Consider the following 24,607-nt stretch of genomic DNA (forward strand, 5'->3'; position numbering starts at 1 on the left):
AAATTAGGTTATTAAAAATTAGTTTATAGAAAATTAGTTAAAATAATGCTAGTTTATGGTAGTTTAAAAAACTGAAATAATTTTGTGAGTTAATCCAAACATTATATTAATAAATAAATAGTCATCATTTGAATTAATTTATTTAGTTTCACTTTATTAGTAAAATAATAAAAAATAATAAAGTAGTTATTAGGGAAGGGTAATTTTGCATGGATTAAGTAATTTCAATGAAAAAAAGAATATTAAAAAAATGAAATAATTTTTGTGAGTTAATCCAAACATTATATTAATAAATAAAAGTCATCATTTTAATTAATTTATTTAATTTCACTTTATTAGTAAAATAATACGAAATAATAAAGTAGTTATTAGGGAGGAGTAATTTTTGCATGGATTAAGTAATTTCAATCAAAAGAATAATATTTAAAATAAAATTGTTATTTTTTTAAAGTTAATTTAATTAAGGAAAATACATTTTGATAAGAAAATAGAATTTTAAGCTAATAAATAAAATTTGATTTGTTACCTTTGACCTATCCATTTCAATATATTAGATATTATATAATGGATTAATATTATATATCATCTATATGTTCTATCAATTAAATTTATAAATGACATGTTTATATAATTTTATTTATTTGTGCTTTACCACATTGTTGTCTAGATTTGCTTCAAGGATTAGGTAAAAATGTAGTGCTTTTCATTTACATTTTTATTATCACAAAATGAATTATTTAGAGTTTCTACAACTTATGTTAAAATGGTACATTACATAATTCCCTTTATAATTTGTAATTAAAAAAAAAATCATTTTTAATTATTTTATTTATTATGTATTATATCTTGGAATGTTAATTATACCATTATCTTTATCTTGTAATTATAATTTTTTTTCATATTAAGACAATATAAGTTAGAAGAACTAAACTTAATAAAATAAGTTTAGGAAAAACAACAAACATCTTTTTATTAATAATGAAACTACATGCATGAAACCTTAGATATCTCGTTCAAGTATTAGTGTAGGACAAGTGTATCTTATCATATACTTAAAGACAAATAAGTTGTAAAATTATGAAAATGACTCTCTTTGAGCCAAATTCAAGTTGACAACTTATATGTCTAGCATATGATTAGTGATTTGTCTTCAAATAATGCTTGAATTGTCCGTTTGGACAGTTTAGGAATGCATAATATTTATTCAATCACTGATTGGTGCTTTGTCCATATTGAAAGATTATGACAATTATTCCTATTGTTCTCTGGGTGCATATTTGGACAAGGTGACATATTGTTAGTTGCTTAATTAAGCTAACTAATAGTTTGTTTGTGCCTTGGCCAAGTCGTGTACTTGGAGAATTATGGGGAAATGCTGCCGATTTTTTCTCAAAATGGATCGAAGCAACTTGGTGATTGACTCTTAGATATTATGCAATCCTAAATGGGATAGGAACCACCACCTAATTTATGTAGGAAGTACAACTCATGCATTAGATTTTAACATTTACATGTATATAACAAAATATGTAAGGTGAGTTAGAGTTTTATGTTGGTTAAGCCCAAGTTTCCATCTTATTCAAAACAAGCCAATGAGTTGGGTAATTGAATTTTAGTGCAATATTGGGGAAAATGACATTTCATGGAATTCCATATTGGGCATATGAAATAATATGAGAAAAACAATGTAAGATTGAGAAATAGAAATCAATATTTTATCTTTATTGAATATGAGATTCATTTTTAATTTACAGGATAATAAGAATGGATAGGGATTGGATGTGGTTGCCAAATAGGTTATCTAGAGATTATGTTGAAGGGGTCAAGTCATTCATTCAAGTTGCAAAAGAACACTTGCGATGGGATAACAAGACACGTTGTCCATGTCGAGATTGTCAAAATGCACGATTCAATGATTTGTTGACAATTGAACGTCATTTGATTAGGTTTGGGTTTTCTAGAAGTTATCAAAAATGGATTTTTCATGGGGAAGAACATGAATCTCAACCTAATGAGCAAAATGATATTGGTGTTGATACAGAAATTGTTGACGCTACTGATGCTGATATCCTTAATGAAGTTGTGGATGCATTAAATGATGCATGTGGACACATAGACAATGATATTAACTTAGAGGAATCCACTACTCATGGAAAATTTGATTACTTACTTGGTGAAGCTAATAAAGAATTGTATCCGGGTTGTAAAAAGTTTTCTGCTTTGACATTCCTTGTGAAGTTAATGCATATTAAAGTCCTCAATCATTGGAGTGACAAGTCTTTTGACATGTTACTCCAAGTTTTAGTTGATGCTTTTCCAGAAAGATCAAACATTCCAAAGACATACTATGATGCTAAGAAGATGTTAAGAGATTTGGGCTTAGGATATGATTCAATCCATGCATGCAAGTATGATTGTGCATTGTTTTGGAAGGAGAATGAGACTCTTGATAAATGTCCAGTGTGTGATGAGCCACGATATAAGTTCTGTAATGGAAAAGGTAAAAAAATTCCTCAAAAAGTATTGCGTCATTTTCCACTAAAATCAAGGCTACAAAGGTTATTCATGTCAAGGCATACAGCATCAGATATGAGGTGGCATAAAGAAAAACGAATCAGTGAGGAGGGAGTCCTAAGGCATCCAGCAGATTCTGAAGCTTGGAAGGATATGGACACCCAATTCCCTTGGTTTTCGCAAGAACCTCGAAATGTTCGATTAGGGCTTGCAACAGATGGTTTCAATCCATTTGGGAACATGAGTAATAGTTATAGCATGTGGCCAATTGTTCTTGTGCCATACAATATGGCACCATGGAGATGTATGAAAGAGATGTTTTTCATGTTATCATTACTAATTCCAGGCCCACAAGCCCCAGGGAGAGATATTGATGTATACCTACGTCCTTTGATAGAAGAATTAAAAGAGTTATGGCATGAAGGTGTTCAAACATTTGACGTGTCAACAGGAGAAAACTTTCGCATGCATGCATGTGTTTTATGGACAATAAATGACTTTCCTGCTTATGGGAACTTGGCTGGGTGGAGCACAAAAGGATATAAAGCATGTCCAGTTTGTAATGAAGACACATCATCACTAGGTATTAGAAGTAAAATATGTTACATGGGTCATCGACGTTTTTTACCTCTTGATCATGGATGGCGAAGGAGTAGACAACACGATGGTAAGCCGGAGTTTCGACCACCCCCAAGAATGTTCTCTAGTGATGAAATATTGCAACAATTGTGTTGTCTTAAACATCGAAAGCCTGGTAAGCATCCAAACAACGTTGATAGAAAGCGAAAGCGGGTGCCTGAAGAATTAAATTGGACAAAAAAGAGTATTTTCTTTGAGTTGGAGTACTGGTCAAAGTTGAAGTTGAGACATAATATTGATGTTATGCATGTTGAAAAGAATGTATGTGATAGTGTTGTGGGAACTTTATTAAATATTGTAGGAAAAACAAAAGATACAAACAAAGCTCGCTTAGATTTGGCTGATATGAATATAAGGAAAGAATTGCATTTGCAAATACAAGGGAACAAATTGGTAAAACCCCATGCATGCTACACATTGACTGTAGAGGAAAGGAAAGAGTTCTGTAAGTTTCTAAAGTCTGTTAAATTTCCAGATGGTTATGCTGCAAATTTATCTAGAAATGTTAGCATCAATGATGGGAAGATCTCAGGGTTAAAGAGTCATGATTGTCATGTTTTGCTGCAAAAATTACTCCCTATCGCTATTCGTCCATATTTTAATAAAGATTTGTGTACAACACTGGTTGAGTTGTGTAGTTTTTTCCAAAAGTTATGTGCAAAGACCTTGTACGTGAATGATTTGGAAAAATTAGAAGAAGGGATTGTCCTAATATTGTGTAAGCTTGAGAGGATATTCCCACCGGCTTTCTTTGATGTCATGGTTCACTTGATGGTACATTTACCACGTGAGGCCAAACTTGCTGGACCAGTTAGCTATCGATGGATGTATCCATTTGAGAGGTACATTTTTACCTTTTTTTGTTTATTAATATTCTCATCTAACTATGTTACACAATACACGTGTTAAGGCTTATTTATTTACACTATTTCTATTTAGGAACTTAGGAACATTGAAAAGATATGTGAGAAATAAAGCTCGACCAGAAGGTTCAATTGCAGAGGCATACATCGTGAATGAAGCTTTAATGTTTTGTTCAATGTATCTTACTGGAATTGAAACACGTTTTAATCGAAGTGAAAGGAATGAAGATCGATTTGAAGATCGAGTACAAGGATGTCTTTCCATATTTTCACAGCAGGCTCGACCATTAGGCAGTCGACAACATCTCCAATTTTCGAAGGAAGAGTTAACTAAGGCACATTGGTATATCATGAATAATTGCCCAGAGTTGAGACCATACTTAGAGTAAGTTTTAGAATCAACATTAAAGATATTTCTTTAGAACCTCGTTACTTAATATCTATTTAATGATGTAGTGAACATACAAAAGAATTGGAGAAGACAAGTTCACATAACTTAGAGAAACGACAAGAACAAGAGTTTCCTAAGTGGCTTGCAGATCGTGTAAGTTTTATTTGTGTAATTTGCTTGCTACAATATAGTTGTAATGAACTAATATAATTTTAATAAGATTTGATATTAAACTATAAATAATTATGTATATCTATATTGTAGATGAAAGCTTTGCGTGTTAAACAATCACCAGAAGCAACTGATGAACTATACTCATTAGCATGTGGACCAGATAATCGAGTCCACACATACATGGGTTGTATTGTTAATGGAGTTCGCTTCCATACAAAAGATCGTGATGATCGGCGTATCACCCAAAATAGTGGGATATGTGTCTCTGGGGAGCATGATGGTGAGGAGATTGATTTCTATGGTGTTTTATCAAATGTGGTTGTTTTGAACTATGTCTTGGGGTATAAGGTTATTCTTTTCAAGTGCACATGGTTCGACACAAACCAAAAGAAGAAGAGAATAAAACATGACTATAATTTTACCACAATCCAAGTTACCTCCACCTGGTATGACAATGATCCTTTTATACTTGCTACACAAGCACAACAAGTTTTCTACCTAGATGACTACAAAAATGGTCATAATTGGAAAGTAGTACAAAAAGTGAATCATAGACACATGTGGGATGTACCAGAAAGGGATACTAATATAGAAATCGATGAAGAAGTGTGCGGGGGAAGTGATGAAGAAGCTTACCAAGATAATGAATCTCATGAGCTTAACTGGTTTGTAGAGCAAGATGATGGATTTGAATTTCAACGATCTGACCGCTTAAACATTGATCCAGAAGTTGTTAATGATAATGTTTTGATTTTAGAGAACATGAATGACAATGATGATAACTTCATATGTGATGACATTGAGGAAGAAGATGAAACACTAGATGATTATGCTAATGAGAATGAAATGTGGCTTTCAAGTGATAGTGAAAGTGAAAGTGATTAAAGAGACTGGTAAGCTACATTTTATTTACTTTATTATATGTTAAATAACATAATGTAATCTAGATCTAGTTCTTTAAATTTATGTTATGTGTTGTGATATTCCTTTTGTATTATTATTTATTTGTCTTTATTGTTATTTTATTATAGATGGCTCCTGGACGAAAGCGGTCACCTTCTGAGTTAACTCAACCACGCACAACAACACCCATGACTCCTTTTTATGTTGATGTTCCAATGCACACATCCAATGAGGGCACTAGTAGTTGTAAGAAACTTCTTACATTTATATATTTTACTTATTATAATTTTGTAAGATATTTTATTTTATTTTTTTAAATTTTAAATTGTAATGAGATGTAATTTATTTTTAGTCTTTTTATTAACTCTTATTAATTGTTAAAGTTTAATCAATAATTTCATGGTAGCACCTAATAAAAGAAATGTAAGAGGCAAAACTAGAGGTGTCATTCTTGACAAACTTATTGAAGCTAATGGGGGCAAACCTCTTCCGATCACAATCAAGCCATCAGATGGGAAGCAAACAGGAAAATATTGTGAGAAATTGTCAAATGAGATTGGGTTAACAGTGAGACAACATGCACCTGTTAGAGTGGAAAAATGGAAGCAAATGCCTCGAGCTGAGATCAATACAATGCTTGATCGAATCAAGGTAAAGTTGCTTGAAATATATATTTTTTTTAGCTTGTAATTATAACTAATTGTTGGTTATCTCTAAACTTACTTTATCTCATATTAGTTCTTCCCTTGTTTGACTATGAAGGAAAAGTTTGCCCTAGATTTGACACAAGAGCATGTGAAGAAAAGTTTAGAAAAACAATTATCTGACCGGTTTAGAAATTGGAGATGCGATTTGCACAAGCACTTCAAAAAGTTCCCAACTGTGGTGGAGGCTAAACGAAATCCTCATGAATCTGTGTCAAATCAAGAAGATTGGGATTATCTTTGTGATAGATTTTCAAGTGAAGAATTTAAGGTAAAGTTTTCAATGAATAATCATTCAAACCTATTTCTTATTGAATATTCTACTAACTATATTTATATTATTTTCAATAATAACTATTGTTACAGCGTCGTTCAACAATCAATTCAGTAAATAGATCAAAGATGCCTTTTCATCATCGAGGAGGCTCTCGTTCATTTATCCAACATGGTCTACAAGTGGTAAAATATAAAACTAAGGTTCTTTAGTTATTCATATAACTGATAATTCTTAATATTAATGCATAATACTTGACAGTCAACAGAGAATGGAGAGATGGTTGGCCAAATTGAACTATTCAAACTAGTTCATTGGAAAAGTCAAGATGGATGGATAAATCAAGAGGCTAAAGATTATTATGTAAGATTATTTTGATAGCTTTCTATGTTTAAATCATGTTTGGGATTATGAATCTTTGTGGAAGTGTCATCATGATAGTTTATTTACCATGTGATGATAAATAAGGCACTTCCTTGGTAGTTTTCATAAATCTTTAAATTTTGATTTGGTTATTGATTGCTTGGGTGTTCAATGTTGTTAAATTGATTAATAGCAGGGAAAATTTGGCAAAGTCTAAAAATTAGGGGAGACTATGCCAAAATTTCTATTGAAATTTTATCTTACCAACTTATTATTATAACTTTTCTTACTCAAAATTACATTTAAGATTATTAGTACTTGTAAAGTATTATTATATCAACTTGTATACTAGATTCTTATTTCAATTTTTATATTATTTAATGTGTGATTACAAGCTAATTAGGTTCTTCTTAGGTAGAATCCTTGAAGTAAACTTTTGTTTGGGCATTAACTAATCATAAATCTTTATTGTTAAATATTTTATTATGTGGTTGGTAAAAATTTGTGGAAATAGTAAAGAATTAAAGAGGGATTAGTATATTATTAACTTGAATATATAATAGGTCAAATTTTGGAAAAAAAACTAAGAAATATAAGAGAATATGCCAAAATTTAAATAGGATTTTTAACTTGTTAACTTCTTGTTATAATTTTCCTTGCTTAAAATTAAGTTGAGATTCTAAGTACTTTTCAATTTTTACCATTTTATTATGTATATAAGAATCTTGTTTACGTGATAACAAGTTTAGATACTTTTTTTAGCCATTTCTTTGCTTAAAATGAAGTTTAGGATTATATGTGCTTGTGGGGTGTTACAATATTTGTATAAAAAATATCATATCCTTATTTGAAATCTAATATTAAGGGATTATTCCAAAATTTAATTAGGATTTTTAACTTATTAACTTCTTGTTGTAATTTTCTTTACTTATAATTAAGTTGAGATTCTAACTACTTTTCAATTTTTATCATTTTAATATGTATATATGAATCTTGTTTATGTGATAACAAGTTTAGATACTTTTTTAGGAATTTCTTTGCTCAAAATGAAGTTTAGGATTATATGTGCTTGTGGGGTGTTATAATATTTGTATAAAAATATCATATCCTTATTTGAAATCTAATATTAAAGGACTATTCCAAAATTTAATTAGGATTTTTAACTTGTCAACTTCTTGTTATAATTTTCTTTACTTATAATTAAGTTGAGATTCTAACTACTTTTCAATTTTTATCATTTTAGTATGTATATAAGAATCTTGTTTATGTGATAACAAGTTTAGATACTTTTTTAGGCATTTCTTTGCTTAAAATTAAGTTTAGGATTATGTGTGCTTGTAGAGTGTTACAATGTTTGTATAAAAATACCATATTCTTATTTGAAATCTAATATTAAGGGACTATGCCAAAATTTAAATAGGATTTTTAACTTTATAACTACTTGTTATACTTTTCTTTACTTATAATTAAGTTGAGATTCTAACTAATTTTCAATTTTTACCATTTTAGTATGTATATAGGAATCTTGCTTATGTGATAACAAGTTTAGATAATTTTTTAGGCATTTCTTTGCTTAAAATTAAGTTTAGGATTATGTGTGTTTGTGGGGTGTTACAATGTTTGTATAAACATACCATATTCTTGTTTGAAATATAATATTAAGGGACTATGCTGAAATTTAAATAGGATTTTTAACTTACTAACTTCTTGTTATAATTTTCTTTACTTAAAATTAAGTTAAGATTCTAACTACTTTTGAATTTTCACCATTTTAGTATGTATATATTATTCTTGTTTATGTGATAACATGTTTATAAACACTTTTTTAGGCATTTCTTAGCTTAAAATTAAGTTTAGGATTATGTGTGCTTATGGGATGTTACAATGTTTGTATAAAAATACTATATTCTTGTTTGAAATCTACTATTATTTGCCATATAATAACAAATTAAGGCACTTGGATGTTTTGTTGTGCTAAAAATCAATTTGATTATTAACTAATTTGAAATTCCAATGCTTATATTTATTATATATAGTAGGTATAATTTAAAAAATATCTACTAAATATGGGAGATCATGCCCAAATTTAATGGAAATTTTAATTTACTAACTTATTAATTATGTTTTGGTTCTTTTTTTTTTGTTTTATTTTTTATTTTGCATATATAGGAGAAGATGTTGGAGCTCCAACGCCAGCCTATTGCAGAAGGAGCTGTGGCTATGACTGAGGCAGAAATTTGTGAGAGAGTTTTGGGACAAAAATCAGGATATGTCAAGGGCCTTGGTTTTGGCCCTAAACCAATCTCATTTTCTAAATCTAGACCATCATCTTCTGAGCATGAAATTGAGTTGGAGCATAGACTTGTTGAGACTCAACTACTTGTGGAGACTCAACAACAACAACTTGAGACTCAACAATATCGAATTGACCAATTGGAGGCCTTGGTACAAAAACAAAACCAACAACATCATCAACAATTTGAAGAAATATTGCGTCATCTACGATCAAGCCAAGGGTCCTCATGATCCCTTTTTTTATGATGTGCATATGATGGACGTTCATTTCCTTTTTTTGCCTATGCTAATATAGTTTTTTGTGAGAGACACTTTGTTAGTTATATTAGCATAGATATTATACTACTATGATCACATGTTATGGTTACATATATTAATTACCAATGAAGTTATGTGATATATATTTTGATTTTTGTAAGCAGGTTTCAGAATTAACTTTTCTATTATAATTAATGTTTTAAATACCAAATACCATACATTTGTAATATGAAAAATAAAAAATGTAAATACATTTCCTAACAAAAAAAAATTATTACTAAAGATATTTCCCGATGAAATATTTTTGTTGCTGAAGATTGTTGTATCATCCACAACTAATTTATAATTCACTGGCATACGTTTTAGGGATGAAATCATTTTGTAAATAAAAGAATTTAGCAACGAAATGAATTTGTCAGTATTAATGATAAATATTTTAGTTGAAAAAATCCTTTAGCAATGAAATATCTATTTCATCAAGAAAAACTTTTAGTGACAAAATGGAACTTTCGTTGGGATTGCAAAGCCTAGGGAGACGAAATTAAATTGTTACAAAAAATATTTGGTAGCAAAATAAATTCGTCAGCACTAAGTATTGACGACTTTGAGGACAAAAATTTATATTTTTTAGTGGCAAAAATTCTTACTTTTGTTAATGAAAAATTTCGTTGGGGAAAATATTTAGTAACAAAATTTTTATTTCATCAGGGAAAATATTGGGCGACGAAATAGGATTTTTGTCGGGATACTTTTAGCGACGGGTCTAGGGCGACGAATGTGACACGAAACATTTTTCGTTGGGAAATATTTTTGCAGACGAAATTTAGACTTTTAGTGACAAAATATTTTATCACTGAAAGTCAATTTTCTTGTAGTGAGGTATTGTTCCTCCAATGATCGTAGTACCAAGTATTTCTAACATTCGGAGCAAAACATAATAAAACTGATTCAAACTTTATAATCTAATAAATATAACTTGTCATTAAAAGAAAATATTAACTTAATGTTTTAAGAGAATTTATTTGTCATGTTTTGATATTATTGCTTTTATTTGAAAAAGATTAAGAAAAATTTATACTGGGAACTTACATAGGTAATTAAACTTTATCCAAGAGTTTGTGAAGACAAGGGATTGATATCTAATTCTCATTGTCATGATCCTCACCTAAAATTCTTAAATTCTTCCCATCATTTCAATACTTATTCGTTTGAAAGGTCTAATCTCCATCAAACCTCACCGGCCGGGCGAAGGGGAAGGAAGGGATGGGTGGTTCGGGAATAGCAAGAGGATAACATCTTGTGACATGCTAGATTTATGCGTATTTGTGTTTGCCTCATTGAACCTTTAAATGCATAAGCTTAATCCATTAATTCTGTAGTTTTTTTAAAAAAAAATATTAATTAGCCTAACAACTCAAAGTCGGGGTTGTAAAACAACCTTCAATTAAATTTCATATATATTTGAAACTACTTATATTAGTTATGAAATAGTAGTTCTCCAAAGTATTTCAGGACATTTTTTTCCAAACATTAATGTTTACGGGCTCTTGTGAGTAAGATCATAAATAGAGAATAATTTGTTTTTCTAAAAATAAATAACTAAAACCTGATATATATTGATTTCAAAAAAGTTGAAAGTTTTTCTTTTAGGTTATGTTCTGTTTTTAGAAAGAAAAATATAAGGGAAAGAAAATAAAGAAGAAAAATGGAAAGAAATAAAAAAACTAAGGAAAATAGAAAATAGATTTAAAGTTAATAAATTATTTTTGTACGCTTCTTCATATTTATTTAACTTATTTTCCTCAATTATATAAATATCAAATAATTTTAAAATGTATAATTTTCTAACTAATTTTAATTATATTTTAATTTTCAAACTTATCATAAGTCTTAAAGTTCCATTAAAATTTATACACGTGTTTAGATATTTTTTTTATTAAAATGGGTTTCTAACTTGAAAAAGTAAATTAATGTGGCCTGGAATTCCCATTTTGGCTTATTTTGGAAGTTGTTTCAGACTTTCCAAATACCCTTTTTGACTTGAATTTATGATCTGGCTTCAATTTTAGCTTCTAATTGCCAAAGACTCCAAAAAAAAAAAAAAAATCCTCAAAGGCTAGATTTGAAACTTACGTACACTCATCACAATTCACAACAATTTCATTGTAACCCTAAATCAAGTTTATTTCACAACTCTGTAGGAAGAAGGCAGCTGTCATGATGTCTCTGCTCGACCAGACCATTTGCTACCAAAAAAGGTAAAGGATATATATATAAGAAACAGGCCTGTTAGACCAATTTTTGATGAGCGGATCGAAAACTAGCAAGGGTTAGTACAATAATTCCACATTATTTTTTGTATTTAGTCAGTAGTGATCCATGTTTATCCTCTTATCATCAGGACCACCTTCACCAGCTCTCCTTAAAGACTTTTTAAGTTTTTGGTCTTGCTGATGATGAAATGCAGTGCCAATGGGCGGAGATTCTAGGGTTGAGAGAAAGACAAGCAGAAGCATGTTTTCTTCATCCCAAAGATCTGACTCCATTTGATGAATAAGAAATTAGTATTTGTAGAAGTGAGTGCTTTCAAACTTTGATAGTTTTCCTCTTGTTACTTCTGTGTGGGTGGGGTTCTTGACCTCTTTCATGTATTCTTCAATATAAAATTGCTCTTACAAATATTAGAGTATGAAACCGAGGTCAATGAATGGTGCTCCTCTCCAAAAGCTTTGAATTTTCATGCCTTTCCTTTTGGTGTTTTCTTCCATTCTCCTTAAATATTGCCTTCCCTCAATACTTTAATGCAAACCCTAGCCAACTTGGCCAGTAGGGTTCTTCTTTCCTCAATAATTAGAGAACCTTGTGATGCTCTGATTGGCTGCAACTCGGATAATTGAGGGCGAAATCTCGATTCAAACCTACCCAACACACTTTTTGCTAGACCTTGAACCTGCCTAGTTGTGAAGGTTTTGGTAGAAATGACATTAACATGTTGTGTGACCATGTCTACTTTTGTCTAGGGCACCCCCATATTATAGTTATGCAAGTTTTCCGAAACTCGCTTCATTGAAAAATAAATTGGTGAGATGTGTTTTGTTTTGTTTTCCCTAAGAAACACTCATCGAGAACCATGTACAGCAATGCATGGTCTAGAAAAATGCATCCGAATTCAGATGATTATAATTTGGTATTGTCAAGGGGGTTGATATTCCTTTTTCATTAAAAATTTCAGGATGGCCAATGGCCGTGTAAATTTCTCTTACATATCGAGGATGTTGGCAAGAAGCATAGAGGATGGAGGCTTCTTTTTGCTCATATTACCTGTAGCATTGGATTCAAATGATAAATAAATGAAAGGAAGAAGCTTCCCAATTTAAAAAGATAAGAGAAGAAGAAATTCGTGTTATACTTTGTCTGGTTGTATAAGCGAACTAATCCAAAAGGCAGAGAGAGAGAGAGAGAGAGAGAGAGAGAGAGAGAGAGGACCTTGAACAAACCCTAGAAGAGAGATATTTGAATATTGATCAGGGAGAGGGTGAGGTGTAAGACTTTTTTGTCCCCATAAGCATCACATCAGCCACTCTTCCTACCTATAAAGGTCGGTCTTCCTCTTTGCAGATTTTCCAAACAAGCAGAGACAGTTTTCTTCAGATATATTCTATCAGATTAGCTGGGGAAAGAGAGGAAAGAGGAAAACATAGAGATGGGTCGAGCTCCATGCTGTGACAAAGCCAACGTGAAGAAGGGACCATGGTCCCCTGAGGAGGATGCTAAGCTTAAAACTTACATTGAGCAATATGGTACTGGAGGCAACTGGATTGCTCTTCCCCAGAAAATAGGTAGTATACATGCATCTCTCTCTCTCTCTCTTTCCTCCTCTTCCTCTCTTTTTCATCTGTGTCTTTCTTCCTGTTTGGAATTTTGCACATTCTAAAAGTTATTTGTATGCCTTTCTGGTGGAAATTAATTTAATTCACAGGACTTAAGAGATGTGGAAAAAGTTGCAGACTGAGATGGTTGAATTACTTGAGACCTAACATCAAGCATGGTGGATTCTCTGAAGAGGAAGACAGCATCATCTGCAACCTCTATATAAGTATTGGTAGCAGGTCTCTCTCTCTCTTTCTCTCTCTATAAATTTTAGCCTAAGTTACTTCAGTTTTTTTTTTTTTGTCCATGATGGTTTTTCTGATATACTAACTTCTTAAGCTCATGATTGATTCAAATCCTTTTATGTGGCTTTGCTTTCTATACCTTGCAGTCCCCCCACCCCCACCCCCACCCCCCCTCAAATTCTCTTCTTGGTATAAAAGCTGATCTTTTTTCAAATTTCCTCTACTTCTAGGTGGTCGGTAATTGCAGCCCAATTGCCTGGAAGAACAGATAATGACATTAAGAACTACTGGAACACAAGACTGAAGAAGAAGTTGCTTGGAAAGCGTAAACAATCTCATTTCAATCGACTTTCGGTTGCAGGTCAGGACCCTAAAGATGCAACTGGTGTAGAAGATAATCCATATTCACAGGCCTTAAGCAATTCTGCCCTTGAAAGACTGCAGCTCCATATGCAGCTTCAGAGCCTGCAACACCCCTTTGCTTTCTACAATAATCCTGCACTGTGGCCCAAGCTGCATCCCCTCCAAGAAAAGCTGATCCAGAACCTCCAGAATGAGCTCCCCAGCCCTCTGATGCAACATACCCCACCTAGTTCTGACCCGATGGGACAAGAACAGAAGTCTGGGTTCTATGAACCGCCCACTGCTTCCATCACACTTCAACAAGAGTATCCGAAAACCAACAATCCAAAGGGAGATGAATTTGAGAAATCTTTAAATGTTTTGCCCTCCTCAGACAGTTCGATGGCCTACAACAGCGAAAATATGGTGGGTGCACCTATTATGTCTAAACCAGATGGTGTAGACCAATCCAACATTGCACAACAAGCAGTATCAACCTTTCAAGCTGAGCTTGATGACTTCCTTAATAACAAAATGGTTGGTTTCCTCCCACAGGAAGAGCAGATGACTGAAATAGATGGCTCCAAGGACAGCTTGGCTTGGTGGTCTAATGACTTTGACACAAAATCGGCATCCTCACACTCTTGGGATTCCACTTCTGTTATTCAGTCTGAGGGGATGTTCCAAGATTATGTATTAGGTTACAATCTGCAGTGACAAACCATAGAAGGTTTGATGATGTAAGCTTAATATATTTGTAATGCTCATAAAGAGTGGAGGAAGACGGGAGAATCTGTTACCTCGGTCTGTGAATTATGTGAATAATAATGTTGATTTCCTTAGTGTCTTCTTGAATTTAAATTAGACATTATCAGTATAATAAGATCGGGAGTTAGTTACTGAAAACTACTAAAGAAAGGAAAAAAAAGAAAAGAAAATGATTTTCTTACATTTTGGATAAAGAAAAAAAAAATAGTAGTAAAGAAGAAAAGAGAAAATGTTAAAAAGTTGTTCTCCTTCTTTTCCTTAGAAAAAATAAGGGAAGTTGGGAATAATTGTATTCCTCAATCGATTTGGGTTGTTCTCCTTCTTTTCCTAAGAAAAAAAAAGGAAAGTTGGAAATAAACGTATTCCTCCATCAATTTGGTTCTTTGCCATTCCACTTGGTAGTTAAAATCATGGTCCTTTACTATTAGTTTTTGAGAGAGAGAGAGAGATTAAACATATTTCTTTTCAGTTACCTAGCTCTGCATGTAATACCTAAGAAGTCACTCCTCATGTCATTCCTCATTTATTTATCAAACTACCAATTTTCCTAAAGCTTGGAGTTGTAGGAAGTGTAGCCTCTCTTTTTTGGGCTTCAATGTGAGTTTAATAAATTGAGAAAATAAATATATGACCAATTGAGGTTCTAATACCATGCCAACTTTTCAATTTTCTTAAAAGTATAAGCTTGTAAGATTTAGTTTCTCAATATAAATCATATTCTCCAATATTTACCAGTTTTGCTTGAGCTACAAAGAGGAAGAGGCTTTGGGAGAGGGCTGCGGTGTGGTGGGCTAATTCATCAAGGCTACAATCAAGCCATGGATTTTCTTTTTTCAAAAGTAAATAATAACGTGAAGATAAAAGCAGATAACAAACAAACTGAAATTCATATAAACATGAAATTAATGGTACTGATGAAGGTTTTGGTGAACAAAAGAGTGGAACAATGGCTCTTCACAAGCAGCTGGACATTTCTCGAGTTCCTGATAATGACGGATGAAGACTATAAAAAGGTACATGGTTAATTCGTGAGACAATCATGTCTATTATCTTCATGCATTCAACCAAAATACAAGGGTTTCATTGATAACAGATGAAAACAAGGAAAATAAAACAAAACAAAGCGAGAATTACAAATTTGTTTCAAATCTCTGCTTTCTTTTGTCTTCTTCCAAATATATTCTTAAGTAACCCTATGTTGAGACTTTAAGCCACATTCTTGTTCTTGAGAGACAGCCAAAATGAGAACTGTTGGCTATTCCCAATACCAAACTGTGGTAATCACTTTGGGTGCTGCAGTAGAATGTGGATTTATCCAAATAAGAGACCAAAGAGACACAACAACCATTACAATCCTCCAAGCTACATATCTTAATAACCAGACCATGATGCACCAAATGGCATGTGGTCAATCACTAAGGTCCAATTATTTTTAGTGGCTTCTATCTCATGAGAACAGATACAGAAGAAGGTAACAAGAAAGTTGTGGTCATCGTGGGGCCGAATTGGCCTTTCTCATGGGAACAAATCTTCTTCTGTAGAGATAAAAGAAGAGCAATAAGGCTTCTCTTTCTCACAAGAACAATTCTTATCTAGGGATAATTGGAGAAGACATATGACAAGAAGCCTGTTGTCCTGGCAGTGGCCCTATCCTCAAGAATATGGGCTAAGGGTCAGGGCAATGGATAACAAGAATATGGGCTTCAGAGTCCACATTGGTGTCAGGCCGTGAAAGAAGAATCCATGCATTGCAACCAAATAAACTTGGCTACTTGTCCCGCAGCCACAATATGCTGGTGTACTTAGCTCTAATTAAATGGGTATTCATAACACAATTTAAAGAAAGTGGATCTATTCATGGATTCAAAGTCCATCCCGTGGCTAAGGCCAAGTCCCTAGCCAAGATTTCGACAAAACTTTCAATCCAGTTGATAAGCAAACAACAATTCATTTAATTCTCTCCATTGTTGTCAGTACTTGCAATTGGAAAAATTGGTCAAAAACGTGAAAGACACCTTTCTCCATGGACATTTGAAGGATACACGAAGCAATTAATCGACAGGGACAGTAGGGCCTGTAACAAGCCTCTTGTCCCTGGATCAACCAATTGTCTATTTCAGCTTAATTAGTTTTGAATGTGGTAAGGCTGATTCTTTGTTATTTATGTTCAAAAGTGATTGTGAGTCAAATTACTTCTCATTCATTTGTGTTGATGATCACTCACAGGCAATGACAATTTGTTTGTCAATAAACTGTTTCGGCTAAAGGACACTTTGCTGGCTATCAAGGATCTCAAAAAATTCAGTACTTTCTGGGTTTCGAAGTTCATTATTCTCAAAGGGGCATGAAGAACGCATGTTACTGGCAAGCTTTCAACAAGTCAATTTATAAGATACACATTAATGGAAATGAACAATCCCGGAATGCTGAACCAAATAGGCTTACATGTTAAATGCAAGTTGGTTTCTAGTCATGAATTACAAACAAGATTGAGAATTATTTATATAGATTTAGTTAGAAAATCAATGTTACTTCGATGCCAATTTGATGATACTGCATTCACAGGGCCATAGTCGTATACTCTGTCAATAGCCTTCTTTGCCTGCAAAAGAAAGAGATGAAAGAGAGAATTAGCGAATTCAATAAGAAAATTTTGAGACACGTACATAGATATCGGTGAAAGCAACTATACTTCTTTCTCCCAATTAGTACAAAGAATTACGATTGCAAGAGATATTGTTTGCACAGAGTGAAACTATAACTCCCGTCCAGAGTCCCTGTGTACCAAGCAGATATTCAAATGGGTTAATTTTTTCTTCTTCAAGATGACAAGTGGGAGAAAGACTGAAGATAAGAGCAAGAGTTACCTTTCCTCCACCATGATAGACGAAAGCTATTACTACACCAAGCGGAACTCCAACAAGATAATAAGCTCCTAAGTTGACCAAAGCGCCAATTTTTTGCTTGCCACTTCCTCTAACCACGCCTAACAAATATTATTAGAGTCACCCAATTGATTAAAATGTTGATTAAGCTTTTCTTTAGATAATAGGATGAGTGTGTTTTCATTACTTATTCATAACAACTTTAGTTAGAAATAAATTCTTAATTGAGCCAAAGAGTGGGAAACACCAACATATGTTTGTGTATTTTAAGATATTTCATGTAGACATAGTGGGGCTAATACTAGAGTTAGACATATCTAATATATATGCATTTTCATTTTTTCATGGTTATAGTTTTAGCATAAGCAAATATGCATAAAAACTTTGATCGTTATGAACAATCTAATTGATAAGTAACTACATACTGCAGATTGGCACAAACCTGAAAGTACCGATTGGATGCCATAAAAAAAGTGGGATATTGCAAGCAACAACATCATTTCTCCAACATATTTCACTACACTTGCCTCATTGCTATACGAGTAGCCCCAAAAATTACGCCCTAAGATCAGGGCGGTGGCTACTAAAATGCCTTCTATGGCGACCATGAATAACACAACATATATTGCTAATTGTGCTGCTTGTGGTCTCCCAGCCCCCAATTCGTTTGAAACTCTTATGCTGAACGGGGGAAAAAAAAAAGAATAATTGAAGCAACATGCTGATTTATAGGAGTTTTAACAATTAAACTAACTGAAACATACCTTATTGCGCCACTAAATCCGAAGGGTATCATGAAAATTACTGAAGACGTGTTAAGGCTACAACATAAAAAACATAATTCATTAGTAATGTGGCCAATTTGTTCAAATCTTTAAGGAATTGTTATATTAAAACTTTATACTCATTTGAAGTGTGCAATTATGGGATAGGTACCTGATTGATAGAACTGATGTCTCAAGCTTTGGATTAGGAAGAAGACCAGATAACAATACCATCATTTCAAATGACCAGATTGCCAAGCTGTTCCAAGACACCAAACAAATGAAACTACGTGATATATTCTAGCTAATATTTCTAATACACAACAATTTTATTATTTGAGTGAAAGGGCACCTGAAGATTACCAAATCATTACAGCCGAAGGAATAGCTAGTCTTAGAAACTTTAGCACATCATGGAAGGCCTGCATTGAAAAACCTGTCCAAGTTTTCTTGCAGGAAGGGGAGATCCTAATGTAAATTGCTAATAATAGGACATTGATCCAATAAGAGATGGCATTTGCAAGTGCAGCCCTGATTTGAAGACCAGCATCCAACAAGCGAAGATGTGGAGTAGAGTTGTGAATCCTGTGGTTATCATCATAGGAACCACAGTATTTTGAGCTTGTAAGAATCTGATATGGCATTGTAGAAGCGCAATAGCGAAAATGCTAGGTATCATAAAGTGAGCATAAAGTCCGGCTTCAGCTGATATTTCTGGATCTTGTCCCAATGATGCAAGAATATGGCCTGTATTGTTCCAAATAAAAGCAACAGGAATGCTAACCAATAGAAGCACAACCATGGCTCTTTGCTTGTGTACACCAAGCATATGATATTGTTTTGCTCCAAATGACTGACCGCAGAAGGTGTCTAATTCACTTCCCATTCCTACCTATTAAACAAAAGTGAAATTAATGCTAAAAACATCACAAAGAAAATGTTACATAATGTGTCACTCATATAAAAATTAGTTTTTTGTGTTTATATTTTGTGTGAATATTATTCATCCATGTAGAGACATTTAATTGATTAAATTTGTTAAAAATGTGGATTGCAATCTTCAAATAAATTAGTAGTGGAATATAAAAAAACAAAAAAACAAGGCATATAGGTAATTAGAGACTAAAATGTAGAGAATAATGGAAGATTCAAATAAAATTTAATGGTTCAAGGATAGAGAATAAAAGTGTTTCAAGATGGGTAATTAGAGACTATAATGGTACTATAAAAATGGTTACAAGTAGGCATATAAATAATACTTTAATAATTATTGTAGAGTGTATGACTTTAAAAGATGACATTTTAATTGCCAAGAACAATGAGTTCTTAAACCTAGAGATTTGAGGGAGACTCGAGAATAGTTATAGATTGTTATAATAAAAGGAGTAATATTCCTAGTTCTATTATGTTCTTAATAGGGGATATTTGAAAGTTATCTTAAGATCTAAATATTTATAATTATCATCATATTTATAAGGAAGCAAATAAAATAACAGATTGCTTGACTAAGAAAAGTATTGTAATTTAGAATTAATTATTTGGTGGTCAAATTTCCCTAAAGATGTTAGAAAGTTTAGTTTTGAAGATTAGTGTGGTTCATTTTTCAATTGTATTTGTAGGTATTCTACTTTTTAGTCTTCTTTCATAATATATATATATATATATATATACATATAAAAGATATCAAGTTTCAGTTGAGTCTTGCGTTTTTAAATATCCTTTTTATTTTCAATTTTTATCCCATGTTTTTTATTGAAATAATAACCAACAAAAGTTGAATACAAGCCAACAATTTTACATTTTCATATCCTACTCTTAACTCTTCAAATTGTTTTGTTGTTGGATAGCTTTGTGTTTGTAGGTTTTCTCCCAAACTCGTACTTTCTCTTCTTTCTCCAAGCATTCTTCTTGTCTTTTGTCTCTAGTGGCACACTCCTTATTTATGGAATCTTGATAAACACATATTATATCAGAGAGGGGGAATTCTAAGTTTTCTTTTCTTCCTAAAGACCGGAATCCTTGGCAATGAAGCTAGGGTTTGGTGGAGGAGAGAAATGGTAAATATAAAAGGATTTTGTATAAGGAAATAAGGTATAAGTAGGTGGTTCTCTCTCTATTGCCTTTTTTTTTTCAATGCTTCAACCCAAGAAGAAAGAGAAAGAGAAGAAGACGGTATTGTTGTGGTTCAATAAGATTGTGTAAAATCAAAGTTGTGATTAATGAGCTCAACAACTCAGTTGCTATTTGAGAAGGAAAATAACAAGGAACCTTCACCCTTGAAGTAGAAAAATCAAGGATTTGTAGAGTAAATCAGGGTTTATGTTGATTTTCGTGCAATGATTCTTGGTGAAAAATTAAAGAAAAACGAAAAAACACACACACAAATTTAACGTGGTTCGGCATATTGTCTACGTCCACTAGAACAGGGAAGAAGACTTTTACTATATATCAAATTAGGGTTACATAAAAGAGTATTTATACTAACCCTCAAGTAATGAAATTCCAAAAATACCCCTGAACTGAACTCTCCCCCACACCCTCCAACCCATCATTTGCCCTTAACAATAAAAATACAAGCTTGAATGACAAATGTCGTCATTCCACTCCGCTCCACTCCAACATTTGCCCATTTTTTCTCCATATATGTCTTTCCCTTAATATGAGCCACATACTACAACAAGCTAGTACAAGTAACTAAAGTATAAGTTCTCAATTTTCTTTTATTCCATTATTTGAAGGGGAAAACCATGATTTTTGGTGTGTGACAATGAAACTATCATTTATGTTTCAAGATGTTTGGGATTTTGTTGAAAATAGCTTTGAGTGAACCTAAAAAATGCAACAATAGCGACTCTAATTGAAAAAGATCATTAGTTAAAATTGTTGAGAATTGAAAAATGGATTCAAAGGATTTTTTATTTTTTATTTTTTTATTCAATAAGGTGTTGACAATATTATTTTCCCAAGAATTATGAGAGCTTCCAAAGCAAAAGAAGCATGAGACATCCATCAATAGGAGTTCCAAGGAAATAGAAGAACATGATCAGTAATGCTCCAAACTTTACGAAGAAAGCTTAAAAATAGGAACACGAGGAAAAATGGAATTTTAAATGAGTTTTCTTCCAAATTCATGGACTTAGCAAATTAGATTTAGTCACACTGTGGAAAAAAAATAGTGATAAAAGACTTGTTGAGACACTTTTAATTAGCCTACTTGATAAATTTGACCAAATTCTAGCTATGGTTGAAGAAATAAAAAGACCTCTTTTTGTTAAACTTACATGAGCCATCTGGGTCTTAAAAACTTATTTACAGGGATTATTGAGGCATTATGAAAAATCAATTGAAAGTGCATTTTAGTCCAAGTTGAGCATTAACTCAAGATATGTTGAAAACAAACCCACAAGCAATGAAAATAAAAAGCGATTCATTTAGAGTTGGTAGAAACAAATGAGAAAGAGGAAGAGACAAAAATATTAGAGGTAAAGAAAGATTCAACGGTGAAAGAAAATTCACTAATGCATTCTAAAATGTAATATTTGTAATCCAGGATTGGTAGAAATAGATGAGGACGTGGTAGAGGAAGAAATGGAAGAGGTAGAGATAGATTCAATAGTGGAAGAAAATTCACTAATGCATTCCAAAAATGTAATATTTGAAAAAAAAAATAGTCATGTTGAAGAGGATTGTTGGTTTAAAGGGAAGCCATAATTCTTTAATTATATTAAAAAAAGAAAAAGAAATTGGGCTTGTTAAAAAAAATTGTAGACTTAGAATGATAAAAAAAAAAATAAGTTGTAGTGAAGAAAAAGAAGATAAAAAATATGTTTGTTGAAGTACTATTGAGAAAATGAATAATATGTGGTTTGTTGATATTGGTTACACAAACCACATGTTTTGTAATAAAGATATTTTTCTTGACATGAATATAACCATAAACTCACAAGTCAAAATAGGTAAAGGGTCATCTGGTGCATGTAAAGGGAAAAGACAAAATTGGTATCCAATCTAATATAGGAACCAAATATATTAGAGATATTTTGCTTGTTTCAGCTTTAAATCAATATTTGCTTTGCGTGGTAAAGAGTACAAGCTTCACTTCAAAGACAATGAGTGCACCATCTATGATAAGAGACAATGAAGAAGTGTAGTGAAGAAGATAGAAATAGAAAGAAAAAAAACATGCATTCCAATTGTCTTCAGATATGCTAAGAATGTGGCTTTCAAAGTATAAGATGTTAAAAAAGAATGGTTTTGCATAGCAGGTTTGAGCACTTTGAACTTCAAGATAAATTTGAAGTTGCTCTGCTAAAAGAAGATAGTATAAGGACTGCCTAACACCATTGAAAAAAAGAATGAAGTATGTAAAAGTTGTGTTCTTGGAAAATATCATAAACAAGTATTTCCCAAGGGAGTTTCATGGAATGAAAAGGAGGCATTTGATCACATTCACCCTGATGTTTCATGGAGAGAAAAAGAGGCATTTGAAACAATTATTTGGTATTCTTTAAGAGGTAAAATTTTAAAATGTTAGCTGCCTTAAAAATTTTCAAGAGTTTTATTGAAAAATAAAGCGGTTGTTATGTAAAGACCTTGAGAAGTAACAAAAGCAAAAAATATGCTCCATGCCAATTTGGGAAGTTTTGTTAAGATGAAGAGGTTGAGAGATAACTCATTACTACATATACTCTTCAACAAAATGAAGTAGTGAAAGAAAAAAGTCAAACTATTATGAAAATAGCAAAAGCAATGCTACATGAGGAGTTACCTAAAATCTTCCAAGATAAAGTTGTTAACACTACTGCATGCTTATTGAATAGATGCCTAATAGAGGCATTGTTAAACATAACTCCAATTGAAACATGGGGTGAAAGAACACCATTCAGGAGACATTTGATAGAGTTTGGTTAAATATGTTATTCACAAGTACCAAAGGAAAAGAGGAGTAATGTGGATGAAGCAAGTGAAAATTGTAGTTCCATGGATTAAAACTCAAAATCAAAGGGCTGAAAGCTATAAAACCTAGAATCAAATAAGTTGATGATAAATAGAGATATCATTTTTTTAATGAAAAAACTACTTGGAATTGGGAAGAAAGAAAAGTTAAAAACAAACAAACAAATTTCTTTTATGAAGTCCAACCAAAGCCCCCATGGAAAATGATAATGGTGAAAACTCAATTTAATCACCTCAAAACTCCCTAAGTTTAGTTTCATTACCATCCTCAACCGAGTCTTCAACTTCATGCTCATCATCACCATCTTTAACTCCAAGAAAAATGAGGAATTTGAATGGCATTTATAAGATATGCAATTTTTTCATTACAACCTCAAAGCTTTGAAGAGGCAATAAAAAAAATGAAGATTGGAGGAAAACAATGGACCAAGAAATTGATGTCATAAGAAAAATGCAACATGGTAATATAAAATAGAGTGGCAAGGAGATGATTAGAGTAAAGTGGATCCATAGGAGTGAAACACCATTTTGATAGTAGGGTTTAAATGTTTGATGCAAGGTTGATCGCAATTCCATAAGACTTTTGCTCCTATTGCTCGTCTTGACACTATTAGAGCTATCATTGTTGTGGTTGTGGAGAAAGGTTGGTTATTGTACCAACTTGATGTAAAAAATCTACATTTTTGAATGGAGATTTGAATAGAAAAATTTGTACTAAAAAATCTCAAGACTTTGTTGTTATTGGCCTAGGAAACAATGTTTATAAGTTGAAAAAGGCTTTGTACGATTTGAAACCTCATGTTTGGTATATTTAAATCACTAGCTACTTCATTGAAAATGACTTTAATAGAAGCAAGAGTGAGTCTAGCTACTCTATATTTCAAAGCCAAAGGTAGCTTTAAGATCCTTATTGTTGTTCTTTATGTTGATGATTTGATTTTTTTTTATTGGAAATGATGAAAAAATGATTGAAAAATTTAAAAAAAATGATGAAAAAAAAAATAAAAATGAAATGAGTGACAAGAGATTGCTGCATTATTTTTAGGATTTGAATTCCATCAAGAAGATCATGCGTTTATTTGCTAAAAGAGGTATGTTGAATATCCTACACAAATTTGGCATGGTTGGTTATGAACCTTTAAATGCTCCTTTAACGGTGAATGAAAAATTGAAGAAAGAAGATGAAAGAAAAAAGGTGGATGAAACTCATTTTAAAAACTTGGTTGGAAATATCTTGGAGTGTTGGGACATTGATAATGCATACTAAATAATTAACACATGAAATCTTTCTCAAAATTTCCATACATGGAAATAAATAAGCAGAATTTATGTAAAATAAGTAACAACTCAATCGAAACAGATGGACAAATTTACTTACAAAGCACAAGTACACTATTCT

General features: G+C 32.2%; 1 protein-coding gene and 1 pseudogene across 1 annotated transcript; one reads left to right on the plus strand and one right to left on the minus strand.

Annotated features, from left to right (window-relative positions):
- Nucleotides 1–12,926: 12,926 nt before the first annotated feature.
- LOC100256441 (transcription factor MYB36) lies at nt 12,927–14,633 on the plus strand. Its single transcript, XM_002270730.4, has 3 exons — nt 12,927–13,217; nt 13,358–13,487; nt 13,724–14,633. The coding sequence occupies exons 1-3, from the start codon at nt 13,082–13,084 to the stop codon at nt 14,550–14,552; spliced, it is 1,095 nt and encodes a 364-aa protein (XP_002270766.1). The 5' UTR covers nt 12,927–13,081; the 3' UTR covers nt 14,553–14,633.
- Nucleotides 14,634–17,289: 2,656 nt separating this feature from the next.
- Nucleotides 17,290–19,156, minus strand: LOC100251288 (protein DETOXIFICATION 16-like; annotated as a pseudogene).
- Nucleotides 19,157–24,607: the final 5,451 nt, after the last annotated feature.

Source organism: Vitis vinifera, chromosome 11 (genome assembly GCF_030704535.1).
Source record: "Vitis vinifera cultivar Pinot Noir 40024 chromosome 11, ASM3070453v1".
In the NCBI taxonomy this organism is placed as follows: domain Eukaryota; kingdom Viridiplantae; phylum Streptophyta; class Magnoliopsida; order Vitales; family Vitaceae; genus Vitis; species Vitis vinifera.